The 15,278-nt window shown below is 38.5% G+C and overlaps 2 protein-coding genes and 1 pseudogene across 3 annotated transcripts; 2 read left to right on the top strand and 1 right to left on the bottom strand.

The window, feature by feature from the left end:
* Nucleotides 1-384: 384 nt before the first annotated feature.
* Nucleotides 385-4,866, top strand: LOC140795215 (uncharacterized). Of its 2 annotated transcripts, none has more exons than XM_073147656.1 (4): nt 385-511; nt 1,208-2,319; nt 3,501-3,766; nt 3,855-4,866. In XM_073147656.1, the coding sequence occupies exons 2-4, from the start codon at nt 1,292-1,294 to the stop codon at nt 4,607-4,609; spliced, it is 2,049 nt and encodes a 682-aa protein (XP_073003757.1). In that variant the 5' UTR covers nt 385-511; nt 1,208-1,291; the 3' UTR covers nt 4,610-4,866. The 2 variants fall into 2 exon arrangements, with proteins under 2 accessions (XP_073003757.1, XP_073003759.1); XM_073147658.1 differs by having other exon boundaries at nt 405-507.
* Nucleotides 4,867-5,002: 136 nt separating this feature from the next.
* LOC140795216 (peroxidase 1-like) lies at nt 5,003-7,587 on the bottom strand. The gene is made up of 4 exons (XM_073147659.1): nt 6,225-7,587; nt 5,950-6,138; nt 5,707-5,875; nt 5,003-5,559 (listed from the first exon to the last, which is right to left on the bottom strand). Exons 1-4 carry the CDS (start codon nt 6,432-6,434, stop codon nt 5,153-5,155), a joined length of 975 nt encoding a protein of 324 aa, XP_073003760.1. The 5' UTR covers nt 6,435-7,587; the 3' UTR covers nt 5,003-5,152.
* Nucleotides 7,588-8,118: 531 nt separating this feature from the next.
* LOC140795217 (uncharacterized) lies at nt 8,119-9,271 on the top strand (annotated as a pseudogene).
* The last annotated feature ends 6,007 nt before the right edge of the window (nt 9,272-15,278 follow it).

The following is a 15,278-nucleotide window of genomic DNA, read 5'->3' as shown; positions in this document are numbered from 1 at the left end:
TTTATATTTAATGTCTGAATAATACAACAATCAACGGAAACGAGAATATTTAATTATTTTAAAATAATTAAAATTTAATTCATTTTTTATTTTTACTTACTCAAGGGTCTTACGCTTTGCATATATATATATTTATCTATATATTAGTTCTTTTGCAGTATTAAAGTAAGGTGACGTAGGGTGTTTTTTGGTAATTCCACTAATAATCATCCCCGCGTACCTTAAGAATAGTATTTTGTGTTAATTAACTATTTTTTTGGTAGAAGTCGGATCCGGTTAGACTGTCGGGTCGGATACGAGTTTATTGAGTTAGATCCGGAACCATATCCAATTTGGCCTTACCGGATCCGGGTCGGGCGCGGTCTTTCCTTTCTTTTTCTTTCCATTGCCCTCGCGCACTCTCGTTCCCCTCTCCCTCTCCTTCTCCCTATCTTTCCTCCGACGGCCGGAATTTTTGCCGCATCGTCTCCTTCTCCTCATCAATTTCCTCCGCCATCCCCGTGGGAGGTCGGTAAGTTCATCCCAGAATCCCTAATCGCATATCTTGAAACCCTATTGATTGGAAGCAAGGTGTCACGAGATCCCTATATTTGTAACCTTAGGGGTTCTTAGCTCAATATCTCTTCTTGTAATCTCATCGTTAGTGGTTTTATATCTTAAATATTTCTCCTTTTCTGGTTTACTTGATGACCTTGAGTGAGTTCGCTATAATTTCTTTTGAGTTATTTTTTGTTAGGTTTGCCATGATTAGGCCGTGTCAAGCTGCTTTCTTTTCTTCTTCGTCTATTTTGATGCTAAAAGTTGGTGCCTTGCCGGAAATTTCACTGATTCTTTGTAGAGGAAAGCTGGTTTCTTACTTGCAATTTAGAGGTGTTAATGTATTTCCTCATTGGTTTGTTGTTTGAATGATTGGTGAATATTTGTTTGCGTGTTAACCTCTTTCTTTTCTTTTCTCTTGTTTATCTGTATCATGGATATTCCATCTTTTGCTATCAAAGCATGCCTTATTTTGTAAGAGGGTTAATGTGTAGGTCTTGTTCATAGAAAAAATATATCTAAAACACAGTTTTGGTAAATGGCGCTTAGTTATCTATTACTATATGTTGCATTTTGTGGTGGTTTGTTATATTATTGTGCAGGCTAAATGTATCTGTTTGATCTAAAATGGGCTTTCTTGTAACATTGTCTATGTTATAATTGTTCTCAGGTTATTAATGTTTGGGAGAGCAAGCAAAGCTGTGTGACTGTTGTCGCCTCCTGATTCCTCATATTCATACTGTCATTTTGAATTATGGATAGGCAAGCTCATGAATATGCTGCAGCAATGGCCTTTGCTCAGCAACAGCAGCAACAGGCCAACATGCAACAGCAACAGCAGTTTGGTTTTCATCCACAAGCTCAACAACTCCCTCACCAAGTTCATGGTCCGCCATTTGTTGCCCCTCATCCTTCCCTTCAGCAGTTTCCTCCTTATCATCGGCCCATGCCTCAGCAACAACAACTTTATCCTCCCCATCATCATCCACTTGTACACCTCCAACAACAGCAGCAACCGCCAATACCATATGCACCTCATCTACCTCCACATCTAATGCCGTCTTCCCCTTTCATGCACCCATTAGATTCAGCCCCTCCACCAGTTGCGCCTCCTTCGGATCCTGAGCTCCACAAACGGATTGATAAGTTAGTCGAGTATGCTGCCAAGAATGGTCCTGAGTTTGAGGTCATGATCCGTGAGAAGCAACAGGATAACCCTGACTACAGCTTTCTCTTTGGTGGCGAGGGGCATAACTACTATAGATACAAACTCTGGTCATCAACAAGACCACCCGGTTCCTCTTTCAATCCTTTGTATCCGTCAGCCTCCATTCCTGCGATACCTTCATCTCATAGCCCTTTGTTAAATCCATCGCGACTAAACTCCCCACCTTTGGGTGCTCCAGCTGGTCCTCCAGCTTCCATGTTTGGAGCACCCCAGATGCACCGACCTTCTTATCCACCCTTCTATGATCAGTATCAGCAAGCAGCGCAGCCTCAACCATTTGCTGGCCAGGGTCGAGCTGATTATGAGTCCTCAATGAAGTCTTTCAAGGGCCTAGCAGGACCTCTTCCATCTGATGTTGCAGCAGAACTTAACGGTGTTCTTAATAACCTTTCTGGGACCAAGGAAGCTATAAAGGGAGCCAAGATGTGGTTTATGCAACGATCACCTTTTGCTCCAGCCTTGGCAGAAGCCCTTAGAGACAGAATTTTCGCTTTAGATGATTCTGAGAGGCAGCTCCACATTATCTTCCTGGCCAATGACATTCTTTTTGACAGGTAAACTTCCTCAAATGTATTTGTAGCCAAGGAGGTTAGCTCTCTGCTGCAATGCTTTTATCTTATTAGATTTATATGTGTGTGTGTGTGTGTGTGTGTGTATATAATAATAATAATAATAATAATAATAATAATAATAATAATAATAATAATCTTCTTGCTGCCACTAGATCTTCTATGCATGTTTTCACTTTAATCCTGTGTCTCTTATATTATGCTGAGTCATTTTTATTATCCATATACTTTGATCAGGAGTGTTACTTTATCCTTTGACTTTTGGGCATTTTTGTTTACATTGATCTTATCATTCTCTTTTGTTGCTGTACTCCTGGAGCTAACATATTGTTTGAACTCACTCATTGAAGAATGAGTTTTGGTTAGACCCTCAAATATATTGCATAGCTATTCTATAACTGAACATTTTGCTAACTGATCCTGAGATTTCATGTTCATGCATGTCCTTTTGGTTAGTGGAGTAGTAACATAAGAACTTCAGTGCAATTTCTGTTGCCTAAAATTTGATCACAAGTTTATAGCACTATAGACTTAGAATATAGAAAGTTGTAGTCTTGGTTTGTTATAGGCATATAGCTACACCTTGTTAATATACCTAGAAATCTCAGAATGGATTTATGTTATTGACTATTGTTCTATACAACCTGAAGTTGATTGCTTTATCTTAAGCTTCAAATCTTCTCTTGCTGTGTAATAGGTTTGAAGCAGATTTTCTGATACATTGTTTGGTTTTTATTGTTGACTATCACCTTAAAATTTTCACTGCAAACATTTGGCTATTATTTTAGTCCAATAATTAGATTGCTTTGTTCTTTTCTTTCTTTTCATGAGAGTTAGCATCTTTCTGTGTGTTTTAGTCGGTTATCTCATTCTAGATTTGAATTACTTAATAGAGTAGACTGCAGAAAGATTCTGAAATATGTAACTGCCCCAATTTCGTGATGTTTTCAGTGCTGATAGTAGTAAAAGAAGAAAAGAATTATGTATGAAATATCTCAATATATGATAGGGATCTTGTAATGACACAGATAATATGATTGTTGGGCATTGAAGAAGTAATATTGTTTTTTAATGCACATATGCCTTAATATTTCCTTGCTTGATCAAGGCTGAACTGGAAATTTTCTCCTTGCTAGCACTTGGCTTATTCAGTTATATTTTGGCAGCTTACAACGTCGAATTAATCCTCGTGATCTTGACAATGAGGCTCTTGCATTCAAACCTGTTTTGGGCTCCATGCTTACCAAAATTTATAATAATCCACACAACAAAGAAGCTAACCAGTCTCGACTGGAGAAGATCTTACAATTCTGGGCTTCCAAAGAAGTTTATGAGCAGGAAACTATAGCTAGCTTTGAGAGGGAGATGACTGGAGGACTGCCATCACATGCTGGAGTACAGAAGGAAGTGTCAGATCCCCCAATTTTCGCAGGTAGAGATCTCTCTCCCCACCCCCCCAAAAAAATCTTCAAGGAGTTTTTTGGACTTGAAACCAATTTTCCTTTGCAATAACAATGCAGGATTACAGCAAGCACCTGTACAATGGCAGCATGATAAACCCCTAGATCAACAAGGAAGTGATAAGCAACTGCCTTTTGCTTCAACTCCTCTGTCACAGTTTGCACCTCCAGTTGCTCAGCAATTTCCGACAGACCAACTCCCAACTGGTATTTTTCCAGGCATCAACCAGAGTTCTTTTCCAGGGTCTCTACCAGTCCAACCGACTGTACCTGCCCAATCATCTGTAGCCAATGCAGGTGACCTGAATCCTCCACCATATCCATTGTTTCCTCCTGGTCTCATCCCTGGAATGGTTAGGAAGATGCAAATTGGTAGCGGTGTCCCTTACTCTCCAATGAGCCCTCTTGACATTCCTACTGTGATCCCACCATCCACTGTGTCGCCTTCTGAGATTCTTGAACGAGTTTCAAAATTCTTCAAGGAGATTGGAGAGGTGAATCCATCAGAAGGGCCGATGAAGCAGACTGAATTAAAGGAAGATGATGTGTATGACTATGAGCGCGAATCTCCAGTTCGCAAGGGAGGAGCATGCATTCCTCCGCCTCCCAATTTGCAGGTGGACCCAGAGACTGGAATGTATGCTGATGGGAGCGTTGATCGCAAACCAGGATCAGTCAGCTCAGGGCGGTTAGGTCTTGGAGCCACTGCAAATCCAAATGAAGTGAGCCAGTATGATGACGTCTACAATTCTTATCGGAAGCAGAGGAGTACCACCTACCATTCGTCTATGAGTGCAAGAGCTGCAGCTAGGTGACTGGAAGAGTCATGACCATGATCTATTAGTCAAACTGCTCTGGTAGATCGTGTGAACTTTAGTATGAGTTGTAGGTTGATATCTTTGCAAGAAAATAGTTCTTTCTTTAGAATAGGCTTCTCTCCTTGATCTGTGATCGTTTCAGAATCTTATTTGCAGAAATTGTGTATGATAAGCTACATCTAGTGTTACTGTTGGCAACCTCAATGTCCAAAATACTTTCTATAAGGAGACCAGTTTGCCCAAATTTTGGTTCATTCTGTGCATTTGAGTTTGAGATTTATTCTATTACCTGCATTTTGCTATGGTTAACTTGATAGAATTTGACAGGGGAATCATGCAGTTCTAAAGAGTGGTATGCGTACAAGTACGCATACAAACAAGAAAGACAAATTGACGTACAAGAGAACAAGTTGATTAATTCCATGATGGTACAATTAAACGAGTACATGACACAGTAGGGCAACATAGAAATTTGAACACTGAACTACACCACCTTATTCCATGCTCCAAGACTTCCACAGATCATAGAAACCAAGCTATCTAATTCACAAAGGCACAATGCTTCCTGATCTCACCCTGTGTGCCAGTAAGGACCTGAATGTTCCCCATCTTAACCATTGACACTGCAAAATCCTTAAAGAACTCAGTCTGATCGCCGACGGCCTGACGTTCGATGTAAGCTTTGCTCTCAGGATCCAGCATAAGGGTCTGGTCTGATGTGAAGAGTGACCTCCTCTTAGCAACTTGCTTGTAGAAGCCTGTGTCAAATGTCCTGAAGCTTCCAGGATCCATCTCTGCGAGAGTCTTTACATCGTTAGGCTTGCACTTGCTCATCAACCTTGGTAGATAATTCTTGTCGAGCGATGGATCAGCCTTCCCCGACCGGTTAAAATTGTATAGACGGTCCGAGAACGATGAGCAATGCGAGGTTCCTATAGTATGTCCACCTAGTTGCACAAGAAAATATAGCTATCACATTCTAATGCAACAGTACAGCACCAAGAACATTTGTAACAAAATTTAAGTAGAATTTTGCTTTGGTTTCCAGTCTTTGATATGAGAAGTACTAAGTAGAGTTCGAGACTAGTTATTACCTAAGAGAACAACTTGGTCCTTTGCATCTAAACCTTTAGAAATGAAGAACTGATTCAAATTCTGGATGGCGGTAAAGAAGGGTGGTGGAAGGTTGTTCAATGCTTCGGCGGCGACCGACCTAAATCCGTCCCGCCGGCCAGTCAATACATCCCAATTTGGTCCTTTAGTCTGAACAAAGTATAAATCATCATTCATCAAGTATTTTCACTATTGAAAGTTAGATCACAAGTAGAACTTCTTACCAAAAAAACTACATCTCTAGCTACTATAGTTAAGATATCAGCACATGAAACAACCCCTGGACAAGCCTTCTCCAATTTCGCCTTAACGCCATCGATCACGCCAAATCCTCGCAGCGAAAGATTCGGGATTGAATCTTTCTCAGCTGGATTGCCATTAGTAGCATTCAGCAAAACTGAACCATCACAACCCTGCACATATAATTCTCAAGTCTTTAGAACAGCTTACAATGAAGCGACTAAAAATGCTGCAATACTTGAGTTCTTGCATGACATACATTTACAAAGCAATCATGGAAATGCATCCTAAGTAGCGGGCCGGCGAGGCTTGGCGCACGCGATATCACCTTCGTCGTCTCTTTTCGGACGATTTCTTCGACTTGAGGACATGTATACTGGTAGAAGCCAACCCTGAGGCCTTGCCCATAGGATGACACTGGAAGTAGCAGCACAAGAGCCAAAGGAAGAAAGAACTTGTATAGAGACATACTAGCAATATGCTTTGATATGCTTTAAGATGAACTAGTACTTGAAGAATGTTATATAGCAAGATGATGGTCTTAAATTAGCAATTGGCAGGACAAAAGAGTTGACCTTTTAATCTACACAATAAGGATTGCCTGCAAATTAATGAAGGTTAATTGATGAGGAGTTCATATGATCATGTGCTTTGGCCAAGGAAGTCCATATCATGCTTGTTATTGAATCTTAGACTATTCTTTGATCAGCATGCATGATGCATGGTTTCCTCATGGTTCAAGGAATTGGGCAAATTTAAGCTACATCCATTGAGGATATCATATAAAAAGATTATTAAAAAAAAAATAGCCCTTAGTCAATTATTTCTTTCCTCTTTCATATGTTTCTGAGAGAGATTAATCTTACTGATATCAATTTTATCATTGGTATCTCTGAAACTTCTCCATGTGAAATGGGCAACTTCTTCAAATTTAAGGGAATCAATGAGTTTATAAGTTAAGCATAGCTTTCAAAAGACTTTAGTTGCACCAATTAAGATTAACTTTTAAATTAGTAGAATTATAGAAATAGTAAGCTACAAATTATGAACAACTGGATGCTAGCTATTATCCACCGCCTCTATCCTAGTTTAGCTGGAAACGTGGGCTAAGAAGTCCCAAAAACTTTCAATTTACGCACCATTGAGGAAAAATCGACCAAAATTTCAGCTTTGACTGCTTTAATTAGCCTAAATTGTCTGAGTTTAAGGCACTAGTTCAAATTTTATGTTAAAATTTTGGGTTAAGTATATCTTATTTATTTCTTGTGATACTTTGATATCTATAACTATTTAATATCTCCCACTATTCTTGACGATTTTGACGGACGACGTCGAAAGACCATATCATCTAAATTTCTCTCTTTCTTAAGCTAAAACGCCTCACTAATATGTGAATTAATCACATGATTGTCACATAATATATTTTTAATAAAAAAAATTAAACAGATAACTAATAAAAGAATATTTCAAAAGTTTTACCTAGCTCAGAAGTAATGTGCCACAAAAAATAAATGAGAGATATGTGAAAATAAACAATTATTCCCACGTTTAATTAACTGCATTTTTATTAAAAAAAATAAAACCCTTATAATTTAAATGAAGGAATAAGTCAGGACTCTCAAGCTAAATTAAACATTTTTTAAGTTTTAAATTTTAAGTTTTAACACATAAATATTTGATTCTAAGCGAATACATCGAGAATAAGAGAGTATTAAGAGAAAACTTGCCTAATTATATGAGGTAAGATCGAATCCATATCGGTGACACTCAGCTAAATAACTTTAAGATTGATGCCCAAAAAAATCATCAACCGTGTATTTCATCCTGTAGTGTCAATCAAATGGCCAATATTAATCAATCTTGGACTGTCGATACTACGGTCTCACACGTACAAACTAAAAATTGGAATCTTGGATTTGGTTTCTCTTTAAAATTCCTTAAGGTTAATTACGCTAACTCCCCTTAAATAATACCTAGTTTTCGTAAATTAATTTCGAAATAACTTAAATATCTTTGTTGTGCATTTCAATTAAATTAATAGAGATATAATTAGGATAATAAGAGATTTAACTATAACTTTATGTTGAACTTTTTAATTAAATAAGGATAATAAGAGATATAATTAGGATTAAATTATTTTCAATCCTAGCTGTACCTCCCTTCACCGGACGTTCCCCGAAAGCACATCTCCTCCCTGCCACCGGGTTGCGCACCAACCGACCCAAAAGAGTCGATCCCCACCTTCCCCTCCTCCCCCTTCCCGCCTCACCGTCGGTAGCACTTCTACACGGGCGAGGGTAGGGCGGTGACGGCAAGGCGAGGGCCAAGGGTGAGGGCTTGAGGGCGACGACAGTGAGGACGAGGGCAAGGGTAGTGAGGGCGAGGGACGAGGGTGAGCGCAGTGAAGACAACGGTGGTGAGGGTGGGGGCAGTGAGGGTGCGAGCGATGATGGTGTGGGCAACGACGGTGAGGGCGAGGGCCGAGGTTGAGGGTAAGCATGAGGGTGAGGGTGGTGAGGGCAAGCGGCTTGTGAAGGTCATTGGACACTGCATGCCGCCGAGATGACGTCGCCGCCGCCAAATTGTACAGCCTCTCCGAGGACAAGACCTACACCGTGCACACTTCCTTACCCTCCGATCCGCTTCCGGACCTGCATCGGGTCCTCCCACGGCTGGCTCATCACCGCCGACGACAACTACGACCTCCACCTCCTGAACCCGATCACCAGCTCCCAGATTGAGCTCCCTCGCTTGTCCACCTTCGATCATCTCATGCCCGCATTCGGGCCCCGCCGCGAGATGAAGTACGGATATACATGGAAGATTATCCGAAAAACAAAAGGCCAGCAATGCTATGCGGCTTCCTCTACCAGAAGGCGGTGTTATCGTCGAGCCCGTCAGAAGGGAACGACTACACCGTCATGCTCATCCACGATCCTCGCGGATCGCTCTCCTTTCTCAGAGCAGGCGACAACAAATGGACTACGCTTCCGCAAGATGGGATCTTTGACCAGTACCGCGATTGTATCTACTTCCGAAGCTGTTTCTATGCGTTGACAATGCTAGGCGCCGTCAAGATATGGGACCTCAACGGGCCATCGCCGGTGCCCAAGATCGTCGTGCCGGTGCCGCAGCAGATGATGGAGGTCGTGAAGGGGTTCTCCTCTTGGGACTTCCAGTACTAGTATTTGGTACATTCTCCCCGGGGCGAGCTCCTGCAAGTCTGGAGGGAGAGAGAAGACAAATCTTTCGTCAAGGTATTCTTGATGGATCTCGACCGCCGGAGGTACGTTGAGGTGCCGAGATTAGGCGGCTATACGTTGTTCCTAGGTGGCAATCATGGCATGTGCATCTCTACCAAGGAGATGCCTGGGCTCAGGAAGAACTGCGTGTATTTAACCGACGATGCTTGGGTGATGAACGATAAAATAGATGAGAGTTGCGATGTTTCTGTTTACAACTTGGAAAATGGAAGAATCGAGCCTATCAACAATAGTCCAATACTTCCTTTCTTTTTCCGCATTATACCTTGTTGATCTCTGTACTCCTGTGTGGCTTACTATTTGACTGCCTGAATGTGGTGGATTCTGGAATATTGGAATATTCTCATGAGTGTGTTATGTTATTTGGTGATGAAAATGATGCTGAGTGCTGTCTGGTTAAATGTCTGAAATGATGAAAATGATGTTTGGCAGAATCTTCAGCTTTGAGATGATCAAATTCTGTGTATTCTTGTACAGAGCAAATTATGGCATTGTAATGACACTATTTAACTTACTGCTATCCCAATGCTTGCTACCATTAAAGCTTAAGCCTTATGGGCAAATTTACAATAAAAGAAAATCAAGAAATCCTGCCCTAAATACTAAAGAGGGAAAGATCAGAGTTCAGCAGCACTGCCTAAAAGATTATTATTATGTCCTAATGCAAGTACTAGAATGCCACAGGATTTTGTGATTAGATATCCTCCCTATAACAAGATTGTGCTACATAGACATGGCCCCAACTATCTCTCACTCCAATTTCTTCATTAATCTAATGATGCAGTGCCTTCTTCATATGGTTTGCTGTGATTTGAGACTCATTCCAGTAAGTGGGGGACTTGGGGTAAGTGGATTGCATCAAAACATGCACATAGATTGCATTAAATTATTAATTTTTGTTGGATATGGTGATCATGGCAGCAGGGATTTTATGTTGCCATATCACTTTTAAGTGAATCAGGAAGGCATGTTAGGCACATGACAGAGAGATACCAACTATTATATTTGCATCCCATAGCCTTTAATTAATATAAAAGAATTGAAAGATAATAGGTCAAGAAAGCAGTACCTTTGCTGGAAGAAGATAATGTTTGCTGTTGCTCTAATTCTTTTTTGTTCAATCTGAATATTACCATCAACATTATACTTTTTTTTTATAAAAAAACAGTGTATCTTCATAAAATCTTCTTTTTTGTTGTTGTGAGATTGTTCTTTATTTAATTTATTAAATTGTTGGAAAATGGAAAAGGACTATTTTTATTGTATTTTTTTCCTTTTAAAAAAAAACTGTGACAGGCCAGACCAGCTCAATCATATGATACATTGAACTGCCAGAAGAGAGGGATCTAATCTTAAACTAAGACTTCTCTTATACTCAGTTAAGAGTGGATCTTAATCCACATGTAAGCAGGTACATTACCACTTATAAACTAGCTTCATTAACTTATATATATAACTTATCAACAACTTATATATAGCTTTAGAATATAATAATTTGGCATCCTACCTTTTACCCTTTATAGTATGCAAACAATTTTTTATATATTCTTATATTAACTTGAAAATCTTTCATTGGATTAACTCTGAGGCTTAACTTTTAACTCAAAATTACTGAGAAAATTTTCATAAGGCAAGGCAACGCAAATGACATGCACTAAATGATTCTGATATCTCACATACTAGAAGCTGAATACTTTTTAAGCCTCTGCAAGTTCTCCCGAGTATCACCTTCTTATAATATAAACTGTTAGTTGTTGGTTGCCACCTCTCCTCCTCCTCTCTCTACATCCGTATAAGACCAATTCTTTTTTGTTCTTTTTTGTTCTACTATACTTGTATAAGTTGACACAAGGCTCATTTCTTTAGAAGTTTAGGCCTATACCAGGGGAAGGATGGAAAGAGATGGAGTTGTTGGTTTGGAGGAAGTTTTTTGTTGTTGAATACCTACAACTCCATAAAGGTCTGCTCTCCAATACTTTTTCTTGTACACCATCATCCAACTTTAAGAGCATTGACCTTCTATTCCTGTAGACATGGCTGATAACATTTGGTACTAACCTTTTTCAAAATGGGTAAAAAGGTTAATAGCCTCAATGTCTTCTTCTCTAATTGATGTTTTCCTTTCCTTTATGTGTGTTAAGGAATTGTTGGTCTGGAGGACCTCATCCAATGGCAACCAAGATGAAGGGGATCATCAAGGGATTCAAGTTCATCTCTCAAATGTTTGGTAAATAGTTTATGTTTATGTGTAATGTTCATCTCTCATATTGCAAGTTTTTAACCGATGATCAGCATGAATTTAGTTAGTAAATTTAGCTTGTTTTATTTGGATTTTGGCTTGCAGTGTACAAGGAGCATGAGATGGAAATTGGATATCCTACTGATGTGAAGCATGTGGCACACATTGGTTGGGATAGCCCATCTGAGAATGCACCTACTTGGGTAAAGATCTCATTGCTTTAAAACTTGCAAAAGTTGAGTCCATTATCTTCTTAGTTTTACTGACATACTTTTGTTTTGCAGATGAATGAATTCAAGACAACACCAGAGTTCTCTTCTGCCTCCCTTAGCAATTTGGGTCAGTCTAGAGAGACATCTTGGGCTTCTCAAGGTATATATATTATCTCTCTCTCTCTCTCTCTCTCTCTCTCTCTCTCTCTCTCTCTCTCTCTCTCTCTCTCTCTCTCTCTCTGTGTGTGTGTGCATTACTTGATCACTTCTTGAAACTAGCAATCAGCCACCACAAAAGGTTAAAAAAAGGTGGGAGTTTGGATAGACTAACTGATAGATTCTTGTCCTTATACCTTTCTACTATAATCTAAAGAGGATTATATCACAAAATATCACCATGGACAAGCCAACATGCTATATCTTTCCATGCCCCTTTGTCTGTTTCTTGTATAGAAGTACAAAATCTAAGTTATGGGCCATGGACTAGCAAACATGCCATATCTTTCCATGCTCTTTTGTCTGTTTCTTGTACAAAAGTACAAAATCTAAGTTATGGGCCACCAAGTATTGATTATTTGGTTGGTAGTGAGCTGTTCCATGCCTTAATAACAATCGACAAAAAATTCCAATGTTGTTTTTCTTAAAATGACATAATCCCTAGCAACGACGAATCAAGAAATTCGACCTTTGTTCTGATGTTCAATAACCATTTAGTCTGGTATTTAAATATTTTAACCATTCTAATATCTGTCAGTACTGTTATTATCTTGTTTCATTGAGAAATTCTTCCTGTATATTCTTGTTCTAGAATAAGTATTCATACCACTAAAGTTATTAATGTTATGTACTGTTTTGGTTTGAGGCTAAATCCGAATTTGATTAGTTAGTCTCATTTCTTAGTCTTAATTTTTTGACACGTAAACTTGATTAGATATGAAAAAGATGAAAATATGTTTAATTACTGAACCAGTTTAGAAGGGTCCCTAAACTCAAAGCAAATAAGATTACATTTGACTGGTAACATAAATACATAATACTACTTGTGGCCAATGAATTTCTCATATTTATAATGCCAATGCCTTGGACTGCGGATTTAATTATGGCCAAGCATAAAGACAAAGAAAATGTTTGACAAGAATGAGCTGTTAGTAACTGGATTATTGAATTCTTTATAGGTCAGAATATGATTAAAACCATAGCAATAAGTGGCCTTGATGGCTCCACAGTTATCTTCTAACAGTATCATGGGAGGATGTTAGAGTATGTATGTGGCCATCACTACTTTCTTTTCTGAATTTTGATAACTCTAGGTAATATTACTATGTACCTGCTTGATTAATTTGGATAAATAATGAAATTTTACTCTTCATGTGATATAGACTAGTCTTGTTTTCTTTCTACTTAATCTTCAGAACTTTTAGTATCCTTTTCGCATGTATGCGTTCTTAATTCACATTCTTTGGTTACTGTTGGATTAACAGATTTTGATCAGCGTAGAGATATATCACCATTCGGAATATTCCCGGAGAACTCTGGCTCAGAGGCATCCCCTTGCCCCGACATACCGAAAGCCCCGAAGAAGACTAGAAGGAAGAAATCTAAGACTTCTTCACCGACATCGTCAACCAGATCATCAAGATCATCAAAGTCAAGAACTTCATTTGCAACTGCACCTGAAGATGTCAATGAAATGCCAAGCGAGATTCGGATTGTCTAGGGATGTTACAAGTGATTTTTTTTTTACATTGTTTGGAATCTAGTTGAAAGAAGAGTGTATTGTAAAAAAAAGTTCAAAGGTTTGTCATCAGTTTATCCTTATGAGATTTAGCTATTGTTTTATTCTTTATCAACTTTAAGAATGCTACACTCTTGTACATGTTCCTGCATGCTAGTGCTTGTTTTTTATTTTCTTCTATTTAGATACGGTAGGTTAGTAAGCTAGATCATTTGCAAAGAATTATGTAATGTTCATATCCCAGACCTTCAATATCCAAAAAGGAGTCTTAAAATTAGATTCTTTCTTCTGGGATTAAACCCAATTAAAATTCATTAAGATAATGAAAAGTATCGAGCACATAGATTAATTATTAAGAAAAGAGTTGAAAACAATAATGTCAGTTTTGCATTTCAGAGGGTAGAAGCAGCTTCTTTTATGCCAGAAAACCTTGAAACTAAGATTCTATTTCTGTAAATTTGTGTGCTTTCTCAACAGAACTGAGTATTTTCTTGATAGAAACATCTCTTCCAAACAATACTTAATCTGAATGTGATATTAGCGTTTCTTTCCTCATTTATGGGCAAAGAATAAGCTCTGCATCAAGTAGAGGCAGTCAACTGTCTGCGCAGTTTAAGCAATATAGATCATTATGGAGATTTACATAATAACTGACAACCAAACCATCTTTCATCAATCTCAATGTGTATCAAACCTCCCTTGCCTACAGTAAAATTTAGTAGAAATTGCTTAATTCGTGTGATGCAGAAAAAATTTATCATATGAATGCTCAGAACTCCATGTTTACTTCTGAACTATAATCTGAAGAACAAGATATGAATGATCCAGAGGCACCAAGCTAAGTATAAATTTGGTCAGCTGAGAGCAAAGGTAGCAAAGGAAGATGAATTGCAAGAAGAAACTATTCTTTTATGGATCCTCTTCTCAGGCCTGAGCCAGTGATCCCAAATCATGTCTTGGTGCTACTGTGCCTTGCTACATAGCTGGAAATGGCAAAATGGGCATCATGATCTAATGATGGTGTCATGGTAATTGTGTCATCATGACTAAAAATTTATAGCAACATGCAACTCTAGTTGATGGCAGCTGAGATTATCCGTTCAAGTCATGGAAATAACCAGACAAATAGAGTAACGTCGCGTTGAGATGTTATTTTTATCAACGAGTGACAAATTATAAGAAGCTCATGATGGTTGCAGTGTTACCATAACCATGCCTTTCTTCTTCTTTTTTCTTTTTTTTCTTTGGGTGAGAATATAGCCTTATTGTTATTAATATGATCACTGTCTCTCCTATCAGCTTGTAAATTACTTATTGAGTATTTTAATCAAGCAATGAACTCTACCTACTTCAGCGGGATAATTCCAACTGTGCAAAAAATATCTCTGTCATGAAGAATTCTTTCTTTCTCGACAGCCTTTGGTCAATGGTGGGAGGGAAGTTTTTTTTAAGAAGCAATATCAGATGAACAACTGAATTCCACTAAAGAGAAAAAGTATTGTGGCTCCATGATCACAACCACCAGAACAAAATCAAGATTGCATTCCTATCATATCAACATCAAGAGTTCCATCATTTCAATGGAGATAAAATATATAATTTGTTTCTGTAGATGCAATTTAATAACTATGTCCTCAATATTTAATGCCAAGCATGTCTGCTGATCTAAATCCAGTGTATCTTATAGACTGCTTCTGCTAAATGGATAAGCATGAGATTACAAGAATCAGGAGGTTTTAAATTTTCCAAAATTTGGATTAGATGTGTTTTCTCAGTGTCTGCGGCATTTGAGAAGAAATTAATGTGAACAATTGTTTTTATTGACCAAATATAGCACAAACAAATCTGATGATGTATTATTATT

This window comes from Typha latifolia, chromosome 9, assembly GCF_019914945.1.
Source record: "Typha latifolia isolate L0001 chromosome 9, TyphaL0001v2, whole genome shotgun sequence".
Taxonomy (NCBI): domain Eukaryota; kingdom Viridiplantae; phylum Streptophyta; class Magnoliopsida; order Poales; family Typhaceae; genus Typha; species Typha latifolia.
This window is presented reverse-complemented; position numbering and strand designations above follow the sequence as displayed.